This window comes from Notolepis coatsorum (genome assembly GCF_963971535.1).
Source record: "Notolepis coatsorum genome assembly, chromosome: 9".
Classification (NCBI taxonomy): Eukaryota; Metazoa; Chordata; class Actinopteri; order Aulopiformes; family Paralepididae; genus Notolepis; species Notolepis coatsorum.
The window spans coordinates 139,342,127-139,360,163 of record NC_140173.1 but is presented as its reverse complement, the minus strand read 5'-3'; the positions used below and the strand labels follow the sequence as shown (position 1 = coordinate 139,360,163).

Below are 18,037 nucleotides of genomic sequence, written 5' to 3'. Positions count from 1 at the left end.
CATGCTGAAGATCATGTGGTCACATGGGTGTGTAGACCATACACACATATTCTGGTCTTGTGAAAAGATAAAAGGGTATTCATAATGGAAAAACGTACACATAAACTGAGATTGCAGGAGACACGGTTTAATGAAAAATGGGAAAAGTGGACTGACTACAGAACACAAGAAGAGGACACCACCATCACCACTGGATAATAAGGACATTGACATAAGGACAATTGTTTGATAATAAACATGTTGTGCCCCGACTGTAATTGTTACAACATTTTATTAAAGAACCCTGTCACTCTATAGCTCTCTTTACCTCTCTCTCTCTCTCTCTCTCTCTCTCTCTCTCTCTCTCTCTCTCTCTCTCCCCATCAGTGCTCACAGCCACCAGCAGATGACTAATGCAATCAAAAGCTCCAGCTACTTCCTGTCTCTGCCGCCGCTTCCTGTGGAATGTCCTGACCTGGATGGCGATGTCAGCTCCCTGCCAGTTATCTTTGAGGACAGATACCTGGATTCCATCACTGAAGGTCAGTGTGATAGATAGGTGGAACCAATGAAGTAAGGAAGGCTTGGTTTAAACCTGTGAGACTGGTTTAAAAACCTGCAAATTTTTCGGCCTATTTATGAATCGTTTTCAAATAAACGCTAGATTATCGATAGTATATGTGTACTTATGCACGCTAGAGAAGCGGGCTAAAAAAATCGAATCTCTTATTTCCTGATCAGCACGCACACACACACACATATGGCACACGCTGATATCTCTGTGAAAAAAGTTCTGATTATCCTAAGACTGGTAAAATAGATTCCTTACCTCAGATCAGATGTTCTCCAAAAAGATTATACCCATTCCTGATCGCCATTCCAAATATTGATCGTGTTTATTGATAAAACGCTGGGTACTGGAAATATGTATTCCACGCTGTTTTGGGGCTCGGAAATGACTTGGATCCTCTCTGGTGGCTTGCCCGAGAAGTAAAATGAGGAAGCTGGATCCCCCCCCCCCCCCATGTGTTTCGTTTCAATCCATTCCAAAGGGGTGCAGTACCACAGGGAGACGATAGGGGGTGGTATTTTCCCAATTGAGCTCAGAGAGTTTGCAGCACTAACGTGAGACTAGATTGATGAAATATGAATTCAAATCGTTAATAAAAAAAAAAGCAGAGATTTATCGTCGCTGGCACTCAACGGTCGGCATGAACTAACGATAAATCTCGTCGCCGGCACTCAATGTGTTAACACTTTGGCTGCCATGGGTTAAATTAATGATATACCATAGATTGCCAGCGCTATTTGTCTATGGAGAAAGTCCCCTTCTTTGCAGGGCTATAACTTTTTAAATTCTATTGCTACATTGCCATTATTAGGGCCCATTCAAAGTCCTATATGTATTGTTCATTGTGTAGCAACGTTAAACTTTTTCATTCACATATTCATAGTAAAGTATGGTCTAATGTATAAGTATGTTTTCATCTCTTTCTGCAACTTTCTCCAGAACGTGATATATAGCCCCAAATGCATTATATTGATGATGAAATACAGTTTGATGGCAATCAGCGCGATATAAAAAATTCCAACTAGACGTACTTCTAGAAGTTACTACACGTCATCTGATGTTGACCGGATGGGCGAGGGGGCGTTTATAATTCCGTGGGCAGCGTTATACCAATCATCTAATGTGGGTCAAATGTTGATAAAAGCAGTTAGTATCGAAGATGGTAACGTTACACGCTGAAACTCACCCCAGTCTCCGCGCGCCGTTGGGCGATCATCGTCGAGTAGAAATTTTATCATTATGGGATATATTATTACCCGGTCCATCTCCAGCTTGTATAATGGTATATACGTCCAAATCATGTTGTTTATCGAGTTATTGGCAATCGATCGCTATGTAGAGTGACGAGCTAGAGTGCCGGAACCTATCCCGAGTGGCCGGAAGCAATACGGACATCTAGCACAACCTCCACTGTGCTTCCTGTTAAGCGGTTGCGCGATCGGCCACCAGATGGCGCTCCTGAACCGCCAGAGAGCTCAGTGGGTCCTGCTGGTGGTTCTCAGGCCAGCGGAGGGACATTATGGATCAGATCGCAGATTTTTGAAATATTGATATAAAGACGACGTACAGCGTCCCCCGGCAACTTTAGCATCGCCAGCAAAGACGTTGTAAATCGTTTTTAGGCAGTCAAAGTGTTAAGAGGTAAGCCAAAACCATAACGAAAACAAAACCATACGTTAACGTACGTGAGAATCTCAGACATTTCAAGCATCAACGATGTAACTTTCAGAATTAATGCTTTTGTTCCAGGAAATGGGGAGATTAGTATTCAAATAGTTCCCAGTGACTATCGATTTGCAATTTTTTTTGTGAGTTCTTCCCATCCCTAGAATGTGTTGTAGGGCTTTCTCACGGCCGCTCCCGGTGTGAAGATAACTGACCGATGAGTTTGCCTCCTTTCTGCTGGCTACCACTTTCACATATTATATATGGAGAGGCTTGTGTGTGATCCCGCACAGAGCTGCTTTAACGTAGTGGAACTGTAAAACCCACCTGTACTACCGTACTTCTGTTCTTTGACAACATGTAGAAATAATTTCCTAATTGTTCTTTCCTCTCCTGTTTTGCCCGTTCAGATCGTGACGGCCCCTGGGTGAGTATGCACAACGCAAGGGCCGGCTCCGTGTCCGGTGGTAAGACGGACAAGCCAAAGGACTGCAGCTCGTCCTCCGCCGCCACCAACTTCCCCAGCCCCGCCCCAGAGTCCCGACACGTTGCCATGGACACCGCCTGGCCAGAAGACTGTGACCCGCCACCCAAGTCCAAAGGCAAGTCCGTCAAACTGAAGAGAAACTCCAAGACGGAAAACCCCAAGAAGCTGATCAGACAGGGTTCTAAGGACTCTGTGGTGCTGGTGGGATATAAGAACCTCAAGGCTCCCCTCGGTGATCCTAGCGCCAAGTACAAGGAGGAGGGGTCTCCGTTAACCCAGGAGGAAGAGAATGATACGCTGCTGGAGGACTGGAGCAGGACTCACGCCAAGGCTAGTGCCACAGCCACTCTCGCTGGACCCAGTGCTATAGACATTCTTGAGGCTAGTGCCACAGCCACTCTCGCTGGACCCAGTGCTATAGACATTCTTGAGGCTAGTGCCACAGCCACACTCGCTGGACCTAATGCTATAGACATTCTTGAGGCTAGTGCCACTCTCGCTGGACCTAGTGATATAGACATTCTTGAGGCTAGTGCCACAGCCACCCTTGCTGGACCTAGTGCTATAGACATTCTTGAGGCTAGTGCCACTCTCGCTGGACCTAGTGATATAGACATTCTTGTGGATGACAACATAACTAGTGTTGCTAGTCAAAAAAGTTACTTAAAAAATCTTATGAGCTTGGATGCACAGAACAAGCCTCAGGCTGGCACTGGGGCCGCAGCCACACACAGCCAAGCCACGCACAAAGACCAGCCCATTGACCACTGTAGCCAAAACCCGCCCCAGCGGGCCCCCGGTCTCCGGCACATTGAGGTGAAACCCAATGACAAGGACCCATACCGGGGGGACAAAGTTACCGTTCTTCTACCCTGTCGGACCGGCGATGGGGCTCCTGGGATTCCTGCCATCACCCAGACGGATCTCTGTGGCTCCGCTGTGGAGTCTGTGTTTGAGAAGCCGGCGAAGGAGACGGCGACGCTGAGTCGTCCGGGTCCGGTCCCGGTCCCGCTGCAGGTAAAAGGTGATTGCATCAGACTCCCAGACGCCGGAGTCCCCAGTGCCTCGTCCCGTCTTTCTGACTCTGGCATCGAGAGCGAGCCCAGCTCGGCTGCGGGACCCCAGGCCGGTGTCGGCGGAGCCGAGCCGGAAGGGGTCCCCCAGCAGCCAGAAAGGCCCCTCCTTAGCCCTGCGCTGCGGGCTATTCAGCCCGTGCAGAAGACTGGAGGGCCAGGGGAGGGCCTGTATCCAGAAAGCACCAGTGCGGTGAGCGGTGTCCAGTCCTCTCTCACCTCCATCAACTCCCTGCCCTCGGACGACGAAGGAGAGGGCTCCAGCGGGGCAGAGGGCCGAGGCCGGCGCTCCGGCATCCTGGTGCAGCAGGAGCAGAGCGTCGTCTTCTCTGACCCCACGGCACGCTGCCCTGCTCCCGCTCAACCCCACCGGCCCGTAGCCTGCGACCCCGAGCGGCCCTCCCGACTGTCCTCCGAGCTGGAAACTGACCCCCGGTTGATCTGCGTTTCAGACGTGGTGCCGGAGCGAGCGGCGGGCCCCGGGGCTGCTGCCAGGGAGGCCCGCAGCGAACCCCCCACCGCCTGCCCCTCCAGTAACTCTGGCACCAGCAGCACGGACCTGGTGAAGCGGGGGATGGTGGAGAACTACTTTGGCTCTCGCTCCAGCACGGACGTGTCCGAGATCAGCCCCGTAGAGACGTCCGCTATCACGCTGGGAATCCAGAGCGGAGCCCTCGGCGGCGAGGGGGGGGTGGAAGAGGAGGAGGACGACGAGGACGAGACGGAGCACGAGATGATCGAGAACGGTTACTACGAGGAGGGAGACGGCTATGCTTTCGTGAACGGCGACGCCGACGAGGACAGAGGCGCGGAGGGCGACGCAGAGGCCCGGCTTCTGTTCGAACAGCTCGGCCTGGGCCACCTCCCAGAGCCACCTTCCGGCCGTGTTGGTTGCAGCCAGGCCAGGCCTCCCTGTCCCCCCGCCTCCCTCTCCAGCCTGCACTGGTACGAGAGTGCCCCCACGCCGCAGATGAAAGCGTGAGTCCCAGTGAAATTATCTCCCCTCGTCACTCCTCGCACATCTCACTTCCCGTTTTCACCGGTCATCCTCAATTTGACTCCAGTCAGTGCATCTGAAATCTCATGCTGCATAGTATTTTATCATACACTTTTTTTTTTATCGCCATTAATATTTAAAATACATAAATAAAAGAAAAAGAAATGGGGAAAAAAAGTGGAACATCCTTGACTGAACATGTTGACATTATTCGTCATACTGATTTAGTAGGAGTGTCTTTGACTAAAGTAATTCTTAGTCCAAATCCTAATAATTACACTTGTAATTTTCTAGGAAACATTCAGTATGGAAAAAGAAAATGTCATGTCAACTAACAATGCTTTGTCAGTGAAGACCCTTAACCACTCATTAATTTACAACTCACACAATACTATAAGATAAGGTAGGGCTGGGCAGTATGGTAAAAATGTCATATCACAATATTTTCTTTCATTTTGTATTGCGATTTCCAGCACATTACACTGCCATATGACATTTCTTTGATGTCCTTATCGTGTAATTGGTTTAAGTAAGAAATGTTGACTGAATTGTAAAAATGCATAGATCCACCCGTCACTGTATACTCTATGGACAAGCACACAAGACTTTTAAGGCCATGCTCAGAACCCACCTTTTCCCATCAAAAAATCCTTGAGCTAGTTTTGTGTTGTAGTATGACAGGTGTATTATGTCCGTCTGTTCTCGGTCTGCTTGGTTGTCATGCATTCTGTTTTCTTATTGTTCCTGTCTTTCTGTTTTATTTTTTCCCGGGCTGCGCCCCCCCGGGCTGATGTAGCTATTGGTTGAGGGATGCAATATAAATAAATGTATCGTATTATATCATATATAAGTTAGAACTCCCAGCCTACATTAACCGTTTCGTGGCCAACCACCTATATATACGTGTTAACACTCTGTTTTGCTTTTATTCCATTTTTTTTTTTTTTTTTGGGCGTTTTATCGCTTTATTTCCAGTCCAGTAGGGAGAGACAGAGGAGGAATGGGAGACAGAGTGGGCGGAAGACATTCGGCAAATAACGACGGGTTCGGGAGTCGAACCCGGGTCGGTATGTGGTTCGCCACTGGGGCGCCCCTTTTATTCCATTTTAATATCCTACTCAATGTCACGGAGCTGTATGTTGGCTGGAAACGGCATATCGGGACTCCGAAAGTGCAGTACCGGCCAGATCCTGGTATTGGCGCTGTCTCGATAATGCAGTTTCCCCGGTTGCTGACCGGGTGTCACTTTTTTTTCACCCCGTGTTAGCTTTACTGTTTACTGTCAGGCTTTACCCGATCGCCTGAAATACTTTTTGCGACGCCGAATTCAGTATGCAGTAAAGGAATATAGCATCAGCCAATGGACATATCGATCTACCAGATGGCGATCAAATAACTGGGAAATTCTTTTTGGAATCCAACCGGCCACAGGTAAGAGCGATTTGACGTCAATTTCAATCTGATCGGGCCTTGTTCTCATAGCCATCCACCCGGTCAGCGTATGATGTTGCAATAACGAATGCCGTTATTGGTAATCAATAATCAGAAACGACTCCCCCCCTTTCATGCATTCATGGTGGACCATGATACCGATCATATGCATTTTGATTTTTAACTCTAGCTTGTGTAGGCCGAAACGCCAATCGATTTAACGTTATTAGCTTAGCGCCCTATAACTAGCTTTGCAGGAATGACCCCAGAACATTGCGGTATATAGTTCATATTCACAACGCTATAAAATGGGAACGTATTGATGACATTTTTTTTTCTTTATCTACTTTTTCTCCTCCTTTTTTCCTGTGATTTTTCTCCCCATCCCAATTTTACCTCTCGTGCCAATTCTCCCTCCCCTGTCCTGATCGTTGCTCACATATGCCCCCCACTGGCCGGTTGTAGGGAGGATAGAAGCCTTGCATCACATGTCACCTCCGATACACGAGGAGGCAGCCTGTCACATCTTTTCACCTGCCAGCGCGGACTCTCATTTAGCGAGGAGTAACGTGTCGGAGGCTCACACTGCCCCCGCCATTTTCCTGACTTTGCTGTGCAGGCGCCCCAACCGACCTGTAGGAGTCGCTGTTCACAAAGACCAGACTACCACCCTTCGACTTCCCACCCGCTAACTCTGCCAATTGAGTTAGTATGATGGCCGGCCTAAGCCGGAGGCAACGCCGACAGCCGGATTCGAACCCGGTCTCTCTTGCGTGAAAAAAGTATTTCTTTATGGCATATTGAAGGGAAGGTTTATACTGTCAATTGACAATGACAATGGACACATAGCAATAATATAAAATATAGATTTAACTCTACAAACAACCTCACGCACAGTGAAAACTTGTAATGAAAAGCTGGCCTCATAGTCAAATCATCAAATCAAATGTATTTGTAAGGCCCGACAACACACGTTAATGTCCCCATGGGCCGGACACGTCTTCTAAACAAGTCAAGAAGAAACATCACAATAAGTCAAGAACAAAACAAGAACACCATAAGGTCCAACCAATTTCAAATAAATGCTAAATAAATGAGTGGGATCAGACGGGCCCCAATGGCCCTGAATGTGTTAAGGCACAGCTACCCGGTAACTGGTTTGGCGGTAAGATTGAAACGATGGTGCTGGTGTCGTTCCCCAGGTTCATCCAGGCCAAGGAGGAGCTGAAGCAGCTGAGGCTACCCGGCTTCGTGTACAGTGATGTCCCCGAGCTGGCCTCCAGCGTGCCTTACTTCAGCCTGGAGGAGGACGACAACAGCGACGAGGGCATCCACCTCATAGTCTGTGTCCACGGCCTGGACGGTAAGAGGTCCAGGAGGACTTTCAAGTTTCAAGTTTATTTTAAAAAATATATATATTTAATTTATTTATTTATTTACCGTATTTTATTTTACACAAACATCAGACAAATCAAAACAGTACAAACACTTCACACAACAACACATACTAATAGTCCAGTCATTATATGAAAAAAACCTAGGACAAATTGCAACAGTAGCAAACTCAACTGATTTTGTATCCTCATTATGTCCTTAGTGAGGGAAAAAAAGTCCCAAGGAATCCCATCATGGGAAAGTTTTGAAAACGACCTATATATATTCATATCGAAAAATGCCTGTTATAACATAGTGGTGAAAATTTTACTTTTAGATATCACTATAAAAACTCACAAGCTGATTACACACACAAAGACAAGAAAAAAAGTCAATCACAACTTTATTGAATTATTCTGTTTACTCATGCAAATCACACATTATCTTATTTGATATGCACCAATTAGCATACACGCCAGAACTAATCAAAACATTTGATAAAGACATTTTTTTCTTCTTGGAATATTAGTAGATAGGCTCTGTGGAGCTCAGTCCACGAGGATGGGGCTCAAGGGTTTATGTCCGTGGGGATAGGTCCATGGAGATGGGGTTTTTTATAATAGGCGGAAACTACATATTTGTACAGCATGCAAAACACTACATGATTCTTGCACAAAACTACATGGGCTTAACATAAATTTGGTATGTCTGTATAGGGGAGGCTTGAAGGTACCCATGTAACCCATTTCCATTAACATATATTGAGGTAGAAGGCCAAGGGACCATTTGAAAAATGGTGATGGCCATATTTCCCTCCCCAAAAAATCGTCTTAACTTTGAATAATTAGGTATGTAGCCCCCTTTCCAATGAGGTAACATGACATGGTTGGTCTCATTGGAAACCCGAGGTTGTCTAGAATCAAATGGTATCTTTACTTTTGAGCTACCTCAAAATTTGAACGCGTCACAATCTCTGAAAGACAGTGTCGTCAGTGATCCTGCCAGCAATCAAGTACATTGAAAAAAAACACATTTCCCATGATGGGATTCCTTGGGACTTTTTTTCTCTCACTAAAGACATATTGAGGATACAAAATCAGTTGAGTTTGCTAATGTTGCAATTTGTCCTAGGTTTAGCCTAATTCTGGCCTATAATGACTGGACTATAGGGGTAACAAAACATTGAAAAAAAACACATTTCCCATGATGGGATTCCTTGGGACTTTTTTTCTCTCACTAAAGACATATTGAGGATACAAAATCAGTTGAGTTTGCTAATGTTGTAATTTGTCCTAGGTTTAGCCTAATTCTGGCCTATAATGACTGGACTATAAAGAAAACAACTACACATACATGCTGAAGATCAAGATGGATATATATATAATATATATATATCCATCTTGATCTTCAGCATATATACGTAATAAAAATAAAAGCTTTGTTGACATTTGTAATGTATAAACATTACAAATGTCAACAAAGCTTTTATTGTCTCAGGGGTCATGCAACACTCCTTGTATTCAAGACGCATAATATATTTTGGACTGGGGGGGGGGGGGGGGGGGGTCTTCAATCCCTCCCTGTGTAAACAAACCCAATAGTGGCAACAGTGTTTCAACAGAGGGCGCCATATTGCAATCAGACACTATAGGATAAACATTTTGCAGAACAAGTACAATGTCAGTTTTGGTGGAGTGCCTGTTTCTTGGGTTGACATTATTACTATGCTATCTGTCTGTCTTCTGCTTACAGGTAACAGTGCAGACCTGAGGCTGGTCAAGACCTACCTGGAGCTGGGACTGCCTGGGTCCCGGATAGACTTTCTCATGTCGGAGAGAAACCAGGTACTATAGATTATAGTTTTAAGGGTGCTTTTACACCTACGTTCGTTTGTTGATGTGGTCCGAATCAGGAGTGAAATTGTTGGTTAGGTTTTGTTTCGCCGATTGACAAACGAACCAAACTGTCTAAACAAAGCCATGTGATCACGCAGGTCAGCCTTTTATTGGACATCATTTTTTATCCTAACAAACATATGTGAACAAAATCTAATCTTGTCGTCTCCACTTTGGAGATACTATTTATTTATATTATTTATGTTTTCCAATTCACTGTCTGTGATCAATTGTGCACTACCATCTACTGTCACCTGAATTATGCATGCAAGGTCTTTGTTCAGTATTGCAACATATTTTGGCTATTTTTCAAATAAAATAAAATGTATTTGTAAGGCCCGACAACACACGTTAATGTCCCCATGGGCTGGACACTTCTTCTTTAAACAAGTCAAGAAGAAACATCCCAATAAATCAAGAACAAAGCAAAAACACCATGAAATCCAAAATAAAATGTCAAATAAATAAATGCAAGTTAATTTATCTGACTGCTTGTATTAATTGATGAAAAAGTAGCCATGTGCAGTCATATAGATTATAAAATTGAGGATGTAATATATTATTGAGATGCATCGTAGAATCTAATCGAATCGTGGACAGTCGAATCGTGAGGCCAATGATTCGCAGCTCTAGTCTTGACCAATGGAACAGTCTGTTGTAACCTATCATCCTGACCTTCATTCATCCACAGAATGACACTTTCGCCGACTTTGAGTCGATGACCGACCGGCTGCTGGATGAAATCGTGCAGTACATCCAGATCTACAACCTCACCGTGTCTAAGATCAGGTAAGACCTGTGAGGGCTTCGTCTTCTGGAATTACATGGTGCGGCAGCAATCCTGGTACAGTTTTCTGTATGAAGACATGAATCTGTTTTTTATTTTATTTATTTTTGTCTTTTAATTAAACTATGATTTAATTATTATATTATTATCATGGTGCTTTTGTATTTAATTTAATCTATTGTGTCTTTTTATATGGACCCTGAGTCCCTAATGAGGTTTTGATTGATTGATAGATACACATTCATCAAAACAAATAAAAGAATAATGATAATAGTGTTTACAATATATATGTTATGGAATAAGATTCACAATTTGGTCACGATACCTTATATATCTCTCCATGAATCTTCACAACAGCTGTATTTGAGGTGGATTAGCAGAGAGTCTGAAGAAGTGCTCTGTATTCTTGGCCATTCACAGCTTCGTGGGCCACTCCTTGGGGAACCTAATCGTCCGCTCCGTGCTGACCAGGCCCAGGTTTAAGTGCTACCTGAGCAGGCTGCACACCTTCCTCTCTCTGTCTGGACCTCACCTGGGCACCCTGTACAACAGCTCTGCTCTGGTCAACACTGGTGAGAGGAACACAGAGGCCACAGCTTGATCCACTGATATATGCCGTTTGTTGGGCGTTTTTTTTTATCCAGAGTGAATGTATACATTATCAGTGTGGGTGACCTCAGTAATAATGGATATAATCATGGCGTCACATCCTACCCATTGAGCAAACCATGGAATGGAACCTTGTCGTGCCCAAGCCCCTGAGCTACATAGGACATTCAACCCCTAACCCTGGCAGTGGTAGTGCCTCATTCTCCCCTGCTCCACTGTCCTGAGCCTGTGTAATAACTCTTGTCCTCTCTCCCCTGCTCCACTGTCCTGAGCCTGTGTAATAACTCTTGTCCTCTCTCCCCTGCTCCCCTGTCCTGAGTCTGTGTAATAACTCTTGTCCTCTCTCCCTGCTCCCCTGTCCTGAGTCTGTGTAATAATAACTCTTGTCCTCTCTCCCCTGCTCCCCTGTCCTGAGCCTGTGTAATACTAACTCTTGTCCTCTCTCCCCAGGTCTGTGGTTCATGCAGAAGTGGAAGAAATCAGGTTCCCTCCTGCAGCTGACCTGTCGTGATCACTCAGATCCTCGCCAAACTTTCCTCTACAAACTCAGCAAGAAATCTGGTGAGCTTCTGTGTTTAGATTTTCTGGGCTTTTTTACGAACCATGTGAAAGGTGACATGGCAAACATTGTGACAGGCTAGGAAAACTACAAAATAGATGTTTAGATTTGGTTGACAAACTAACGAGGCGCTTTGGATGAGAATCTCGGAGCAGGAGAGCAGTGGAGGCCTAGTCAATGGGGACAATGTGCAGGAAGGCTGTATATTAGATAATATTGTTAACCTCTACTAGGGCTGACCCCTATTAGTCGACTAATCGGTCGAAAGGAGCCGTAGTCGACTAGCCAACCTCTTAGTCGAATACAAAAAAAATAAAATTATTATACTTTTTTTTTATCATTCTTTCCGAAAGAAAAGAGGCCTAGAAGCGTGGCTAACGCTAATGGCACGCATACCAGAGGCCAACTGCCTACGAAAACAGGCACAGAGGCACTGAAAGAGGATTTCACCCATCTAATGAACACACTAGACTAGACAAATATTAGATCATATTGTTAACCTCTACTGTTGTCTGTTAGATCATATTGTTAACCTACTGTTGTCTGTTAGATCATATTGTTAACCTCTACTGTTGTCTGTTAGATCATATTGTTAACCTACTGTTGTCTGTTAGATCATATTGTTAACCTACTGTTGTCTGTTAGATCATATTGTTAACCTCTACTGTTGTCTGTTAGATCATATTGTTAACCTACTGTTGTCTGTTAGATCATATTGTTAACCTCTACTGTTGTCTGTTAGATCATATTGTTAACCTACTGTTGTCTGTTAGATCATATTGTTAACCTACTGTTGTCTGTTAGATCATATTGTTAACCTACTGTTGTCTGTTAGATCATATTGTTAACCTCTACTGTTGTCTGTTAGATCATATTGTTAGCCTCTACTGTTGTCTGTTAGATCATATTGTTAACCTACTGTTGTCTGTTAGATCATATTGTTAACCTACTGTTGTCTGTTAGATCATATTGTTAACCTACTGTTGTCTGTTAGATCATATTGTTAACCTACTGTTGTCTGTTAGATCATATTGTTAACCTACTGTTGTCTGTTAGATCATATTGTTAACCTACTGTTGTCTGTTAGATCATATTGTTAACCTCTACTGTTGTCTGTTAGATCATATTGTTAGCCTCTACTGTTGTCTGTTAGATCATATTGTTAACCTACTGTTGTCTGTTGGATCATATTGTTAACCTCTACTGTTGTCTGTTAGATCATATTGTTAGCCTACTGTTGTCTGTTAGATCATATTGTTAACCTCTACTGTTGTCTGTTAGATCATATTGTTAACCTCTACTGTTGTCTGTTAGATCATATTGTTAGCCTCTACTGTTGTCTGTTAGATCATATTGTTAGCCTCTACTGTTGTCTGTTAGATCATATTGTTAGCCTCTACTGTTGTCTGTTAGATCATATTGTTAACCTCTACTGTTGTCTGTTAGATCATATTGTTAGCCTCTACTGTTGTCTGTTGGATCATATTGTTAACCTCTACTGTTGTCCGTTAGATCATGTTGTTAACCTCTACTGTTGTCTGTTAGATCATATTGTTAACCTCTACTGTTGTCTGTTAGATCATTATTGTTAACCTCTACTGTTGTCTGTTAGATCATATTGTTAACCTCTACTGTTGTCTGTTAGATCATATTGTTAGCCTACTGTTGTCTGTTAGATCATATTGTTAACCTACTGTTGTCTGTTAGATCATATTGTTAACCTACTGTTGTCTGTTAGATCATATTGTTAACCTACTGTTGTCTGTTAGATCATATTGTTAACCTCTCCTCTACTGTTGTCTGTTAGATCATATTGTTAACCTACTGTTGTCTGTTAGATCATATTGTTAACCTCTCCTCTACTGTTGTCTTGTTTAAAAGGTCTGCAGTTCTTCAGGAACGTGGTTCTGGTGGGCTCCCTGCAGGACCGCTACGTTCCCTATCACTCTGCTCGCATAGAGATGTGCAAAACTGCACTGAAGGACAAACAGACGGGTGAGTCTGGGGCTAAATATAGATGCATCTTATTTGCACAAGACGTTTGTTTCTCATACAAACTAAGGACGTTTTCTCATTAGGAACGGTTGCTCCGTTCCCGCATTTCACTGTACACTCGTATGCCGTGACAAATAAGACTCTTGACTTGACTTCCCCGAGAGCGACAGCCCCCACTCCCCCCGCTGGCCAGCTTCCACACTACAATCTCGTTTAGTTCCAGAAACGACCGACAGTGGCACCGCACCGTTTGACAGTGATGTGTGTTGCATATTTGCAAGTGCTCTCTTGACTGAGGATGACCAGTTCCGCAGGAATTTTTATTAAACATTCGGATATTGTCGCGGGTCGTGTGCAGTGGAGCTCGTGCCACTGTCATTAAACTGGTCAAAGACCAGTCGTGATCACTCAGATCCTCGCCAAACTTTCCTCTACAAACTCAGCAAGAAATCTGGTGAGCTTCTGTGTTTAGATTTTCTGGGCTTTTTTACGAACCATGTGAAAGGTGACATGGCAAACATTGTGACAGGCTAGGAAAACTACAAAATAGATGTTTAGATTTGGTTGACAAACTAATGAGGCGCTTTGGATGAGAATCTCGGAGCAGGAGAGCAGTGGAGGCCTAGTCAATGGGGACAATGTGCAGGAAGGCTGTATATTAGATAATATTGTTAACCTCTACATACGTCTGTTGGATCATATTGTTAACCTACTGTTGTCTGTTAGATCATATTGTTAACCTCTACTGTTGTCTGTTAGATCATATTGTTAACCTACTATTGTCTGTTAGATCATATTGTTAACCTCTACTGTTGTCTGTTAGATCATATTGTTAACCTCTACTGTTGTCTGTTGGATCATATTGTTAACCTCTACTGTTGTCTGTTAGATCATATTGTTAACCTCTACTGTTGTCTGTTAGATCATATTGTTAACCTACTGTTGTCTGTTAGATCATATTGTTAACCTACTGTTGTCTGTTAGATCATATTGTTGACTCAGACACGAGGCTCCCACTCTCTGATCTGATGACAGCACTACGTTACGTTACGGCGCTAAAAAGAAAGTGAAAGCAGCCGTTTGTTTTGGCAAATTCTTCTGCTCTGTGCGACAATAAATAAATGAATGATGATATGTAATTTAAAACCAAAACTAAGGCCTCAGTATGAGTTTAAGACGTGAACATGGTCATGTTTGTTGAATAATAAAAAAAATAAAAATAATAATAATATTAAAAATATATATATTTTTTCCCGATCTTCTGAAAATCATGTGATCGGGATCAGGGGCCGATCACATGATTTTCAGAAGATCGGGGGGAAAAAATATATATATATTTTTTAATATTATTATTTTTATTTTTTTTATGTTTAAAATCATACTCGTGTACAGTAGGTATCCACACTACACAGCATTTCAGATTCAGACAACTTTATTGATCCCGCGTGGGGCAATTCATATTTGTAGCTTCACAAGTAACTTTATACTTTATTTAAACTCTGGAATCACACACACACACACACACACACACACACATGAAAGACTGGAATTGTAATCACACACGATCTCTGAACTGTGCAAGACTTGCATGTTTCGGTAGCTGTCCTGTATTGACGTATTGCTCACTGCATTTCCTTGAGTAATTGGGGTGTATTGCCGTGCGTTGACGTCGTGACACCCTGAATGCCTGGTTCACCTTATTGTCCTCTTCCCTCGTGGCCAGGTCCGGTGTATGCTGAGATGATAGAGAACCTGCTGCTGCCGGTCCTCCAGAACAGAGCCTGTAACCTGGTGCGCTACGATGTCATCCACGCCCTGCCCAACACCGCCAACTCCCTGATCGGCCGCGCCGCCCACATCGCCGTCCTCGATTCCGAAATCTTCCTGGAGAAGTTCTTCCTGGTCGTGGGTCTCAAATTCTTTCAGTAAAAGGGGGGAGTTGACTCTGTCTGGGCCACAAAACAAGGAAGGAAAACAACGGACGTGTGGAGCTATTACCTCAATGCATCCAAACCCAATTCCGGTGAATTTTGTGTTGGGATCATCAACTTGTTTTTATATATATATTTATATATATATATATATATATATATATATATATATATATACATACCGCTATGCTTCCTCATTGGAAAGTATAAGAAAAACCTAACTATCAGTGTTTCTTATGTGTAGTGACGGTATGTAACGTTATGTGGCGCGGATGCCAACGTCTTCCCTCATTTTTATTTTTATACTGCCTTGTTTCGGTTGTTTTCTTTTTGTTAGTTTTTCCAAAGATTCTTTTTGTGGACCTTTTTTATCCATGTATTTGTGGTGGGATATAATTTCCCTCAATCATTATGATATATTTTCAGTGTTATTTATGTTGTAAATGTTGATGTTCCTTTTTTTTTTATGTCATATTTTTTTTCCCGTCAAGTTATTCATTTGAAACTGTTTGGATGCTGAACTGGAAAATGTGGCTGCTAAAGACGAAACAAATGGTTGCTCGGTGCACCGGTGAGTCTGGTGAACTTGGTGAGCTTGGTGAGTCTGGTGAACTTGGTGAGTCTGGTGAACTTGGTGAGCTTGGTGAGTCTGGTGAACTTGGTGAGCTTGGTGAGTCTGGTGAACTTGGTGAGCTTGGTGAGTCTGGTGAGCTTGGTGAGTCTGGTGAGTCTGGTGAACTTGGTGAACTTGGTGAGCTTGGTGAGCTTGGTGAGCTTGGTGAACTTGGTGAGCTTGGTGAGTCTGGTGAACTTGGTGAGCTTGAGGAGCCTGGTGAGCTTGGTGAGCTTGATGAGTCTGGTGAACTTGGTGAGCTTGATGAGCCTGGTGAGCTTGGTGAGCTTGAGGAGCCTGGTGAGCTTGGTGAGCTTGATGAGTCTGGTGAACTTGGTGAGCTTGATGAGCCTGGTGAGCTTGATGAGTCTGGTGAACTTGGTGAGCTTGATGAGCCTGGTGAACTTGGTGAGCTTGATGAGCCTGGTGAACTTGATGAGCTTGGTGAACTTGGTGAGTCTGGTGAACTTGGTGAGTCTGGTGAACTTGGTGTACCGACCCAAGTGAGAAAAATCTGCACATATTTTTGTCGTCACCATTTTGAAAAAATGTTATAAAGACCACAACTGCATTTTACAACGTTTTGTACTCGAGAAGAACGTCATTTGTAAAAGAGTTTCCCTTTTTTCATAAAGAAAGAAAAACGATTTTCCATCTTTCTTTTTAGGCAAAGACTCGGCTGTTGCAAATTTGAAATGTGGTTGAGACTTTTATCAGACGTGTCTTGGTCTTTTAGACTGTATGCTGGTTTCCCTCGTCGTGTTCTGCACAACACTAACCCCAGCCTGGTGTTGGGAGAGTTGGAGCTTTGAATGAGAACATTTTATTACAGGGGTTTTAAACGTGTTAGGTTTGATGGCCAGATCAAAGAGGAGTCGCTGTAAGCAAGTGGTCATAATTGAGCAAAAGCACATGCTGGTCCGATGAATTTACGGTTTATGGAAAGTATTTAGTTGGTGTCATACATTTTGGGGATTATTTATGCTTTTAAACTGGAGAGTATTGCTATGAATGAAAAAACGAAAAACAATAATGTATCATGTCCAAATTGTTTATATCATTACACTCTTTACCATTAAATGAGCATATTATTAAAGATGTGATGTTTTCATTTCATTATTGTACTTGACACCTCATCTATTGGCCTGTGAAGTACATTTGAAAAGCTCACAGCCAGCTGATTTCGGGGGGATTCTGTATCCCAGGGAAAATGCAGGGACCCTATTGAGCACAGCCAAGTGACCCCCCCTCTCCCACTCCACCGCCTGCAGCTCTGCACTTAGTCGATGCACCCCCTTTTCAGAGTGCCAGGGCATTGTGCAATGACGTAATTTGTGTCCCAAGGGCCTAAATTACACCAACCAACTGTTCTAAAAAGAGGGGTGAGGGAGGTGGGGGTCATAGGTCAGGAGGGGTGCCTGGTAGGTCAGTTAATCGGAGTGGAGAACAACAATGTGGTGACATAATTTCTCCCCCCCCCTCCCCCCACCTTCAGTTAAAAGTCTGCTTGGTTACAAACTGAGGCTTGTTTCACTTCATCCATTGCTTTACACATGTTTTGGTGTTTGAGCTATCGAAGCATAAACTGTTAGTGGGTCAAGGGACCCAAACTATGTCTGAATGGGAAAAAATCACATGTTGCACTTTCCAAATAGTGTCTTGTTTAACAACATCTAGAGGACTTGTACGTGATTGACCACCCGCATTTCACTGTACCTATGCCTTGTATGCTGTGACAAATAAAAACTCTTGACTTTTTTTTTATCTACTTTTTCCTCCCCATTTTTTCTATTTTTCTCCCTTCCCCAATTTTCGTATCGTCCAATTCTACCCTCCCCTGTCTCAAACGCTGTTAGGCCATGCCTCCCACAAGCCGGCTGCAATGTGGACGAAGCCTTGCATCAGCCGTCGCATCTTTTCACCTGCACAGCGCGATCTCTCAGCGTCGAGGGTCTGCGTGGGAGGGACACGCCGTCGCTTCCTGATTCTGCTGCGCAGGCGCACCAACCGACCTGTAGGAGTCGCTGTCCACAACGTCCGATCCCCACCCACTAGCTTCCCACCCCCTAAT

At 43.9% G+C, this 18,037-nt stretch overlaps 1 protein-coding gene across 1 annotated transcript in view; it reads left to right on the top strand.

Moving 5' to 3' along the window:
- fam135a (family with sequence similarity 135 member A) overlaps positions 1 to 15,372 on the top strand; it is a 68,966-nt gene extending 53,594 nt beyond the window's left edge. Inside the window, exons 13-21 of the mRNA XM_084321620.1 lie at positions 367 to 521; positions 2,626 to 4,753; positions 7,406 to 7,566; positions 9,330 to 9,421; positions 10,164 to 10,261; positions 10,680 to 10,831; positions 11,319 to 11,429; positions 13,309 to 13,422; positions 15,146 to 15,372. Of these exons, the coding sequence (XP_084177746.1) occupies positions 367 to 521; positions 2,626 to 4,753; positions 7,406 to 7,566; positions 9,330 to 9,421; positions 10,164 to 10,261; positions 10,680 to 10,831; positions 11,319 to 11,429; positions 13,309 to 13,422; positions 15,146 to 15,351 (3,217 nt within the window). The 3' untranslated portion in view covers positions 15,352 to 15,372. The remainder of the gene's footprint in view (positions 1 to 366; positions 522 to 2,625; positions 4,754 to 7,405; positions 7,567 to 9,329; positions 9,422 to 10,163; positions 10,262 to 10,679; positions 10,832 to 11,318; positions 11,430 to 13,308; positions 13,423 to 15,145) is intronic.
- Positions 15,373 to 18,037: the final 2,665 nt, after the last annotated feature.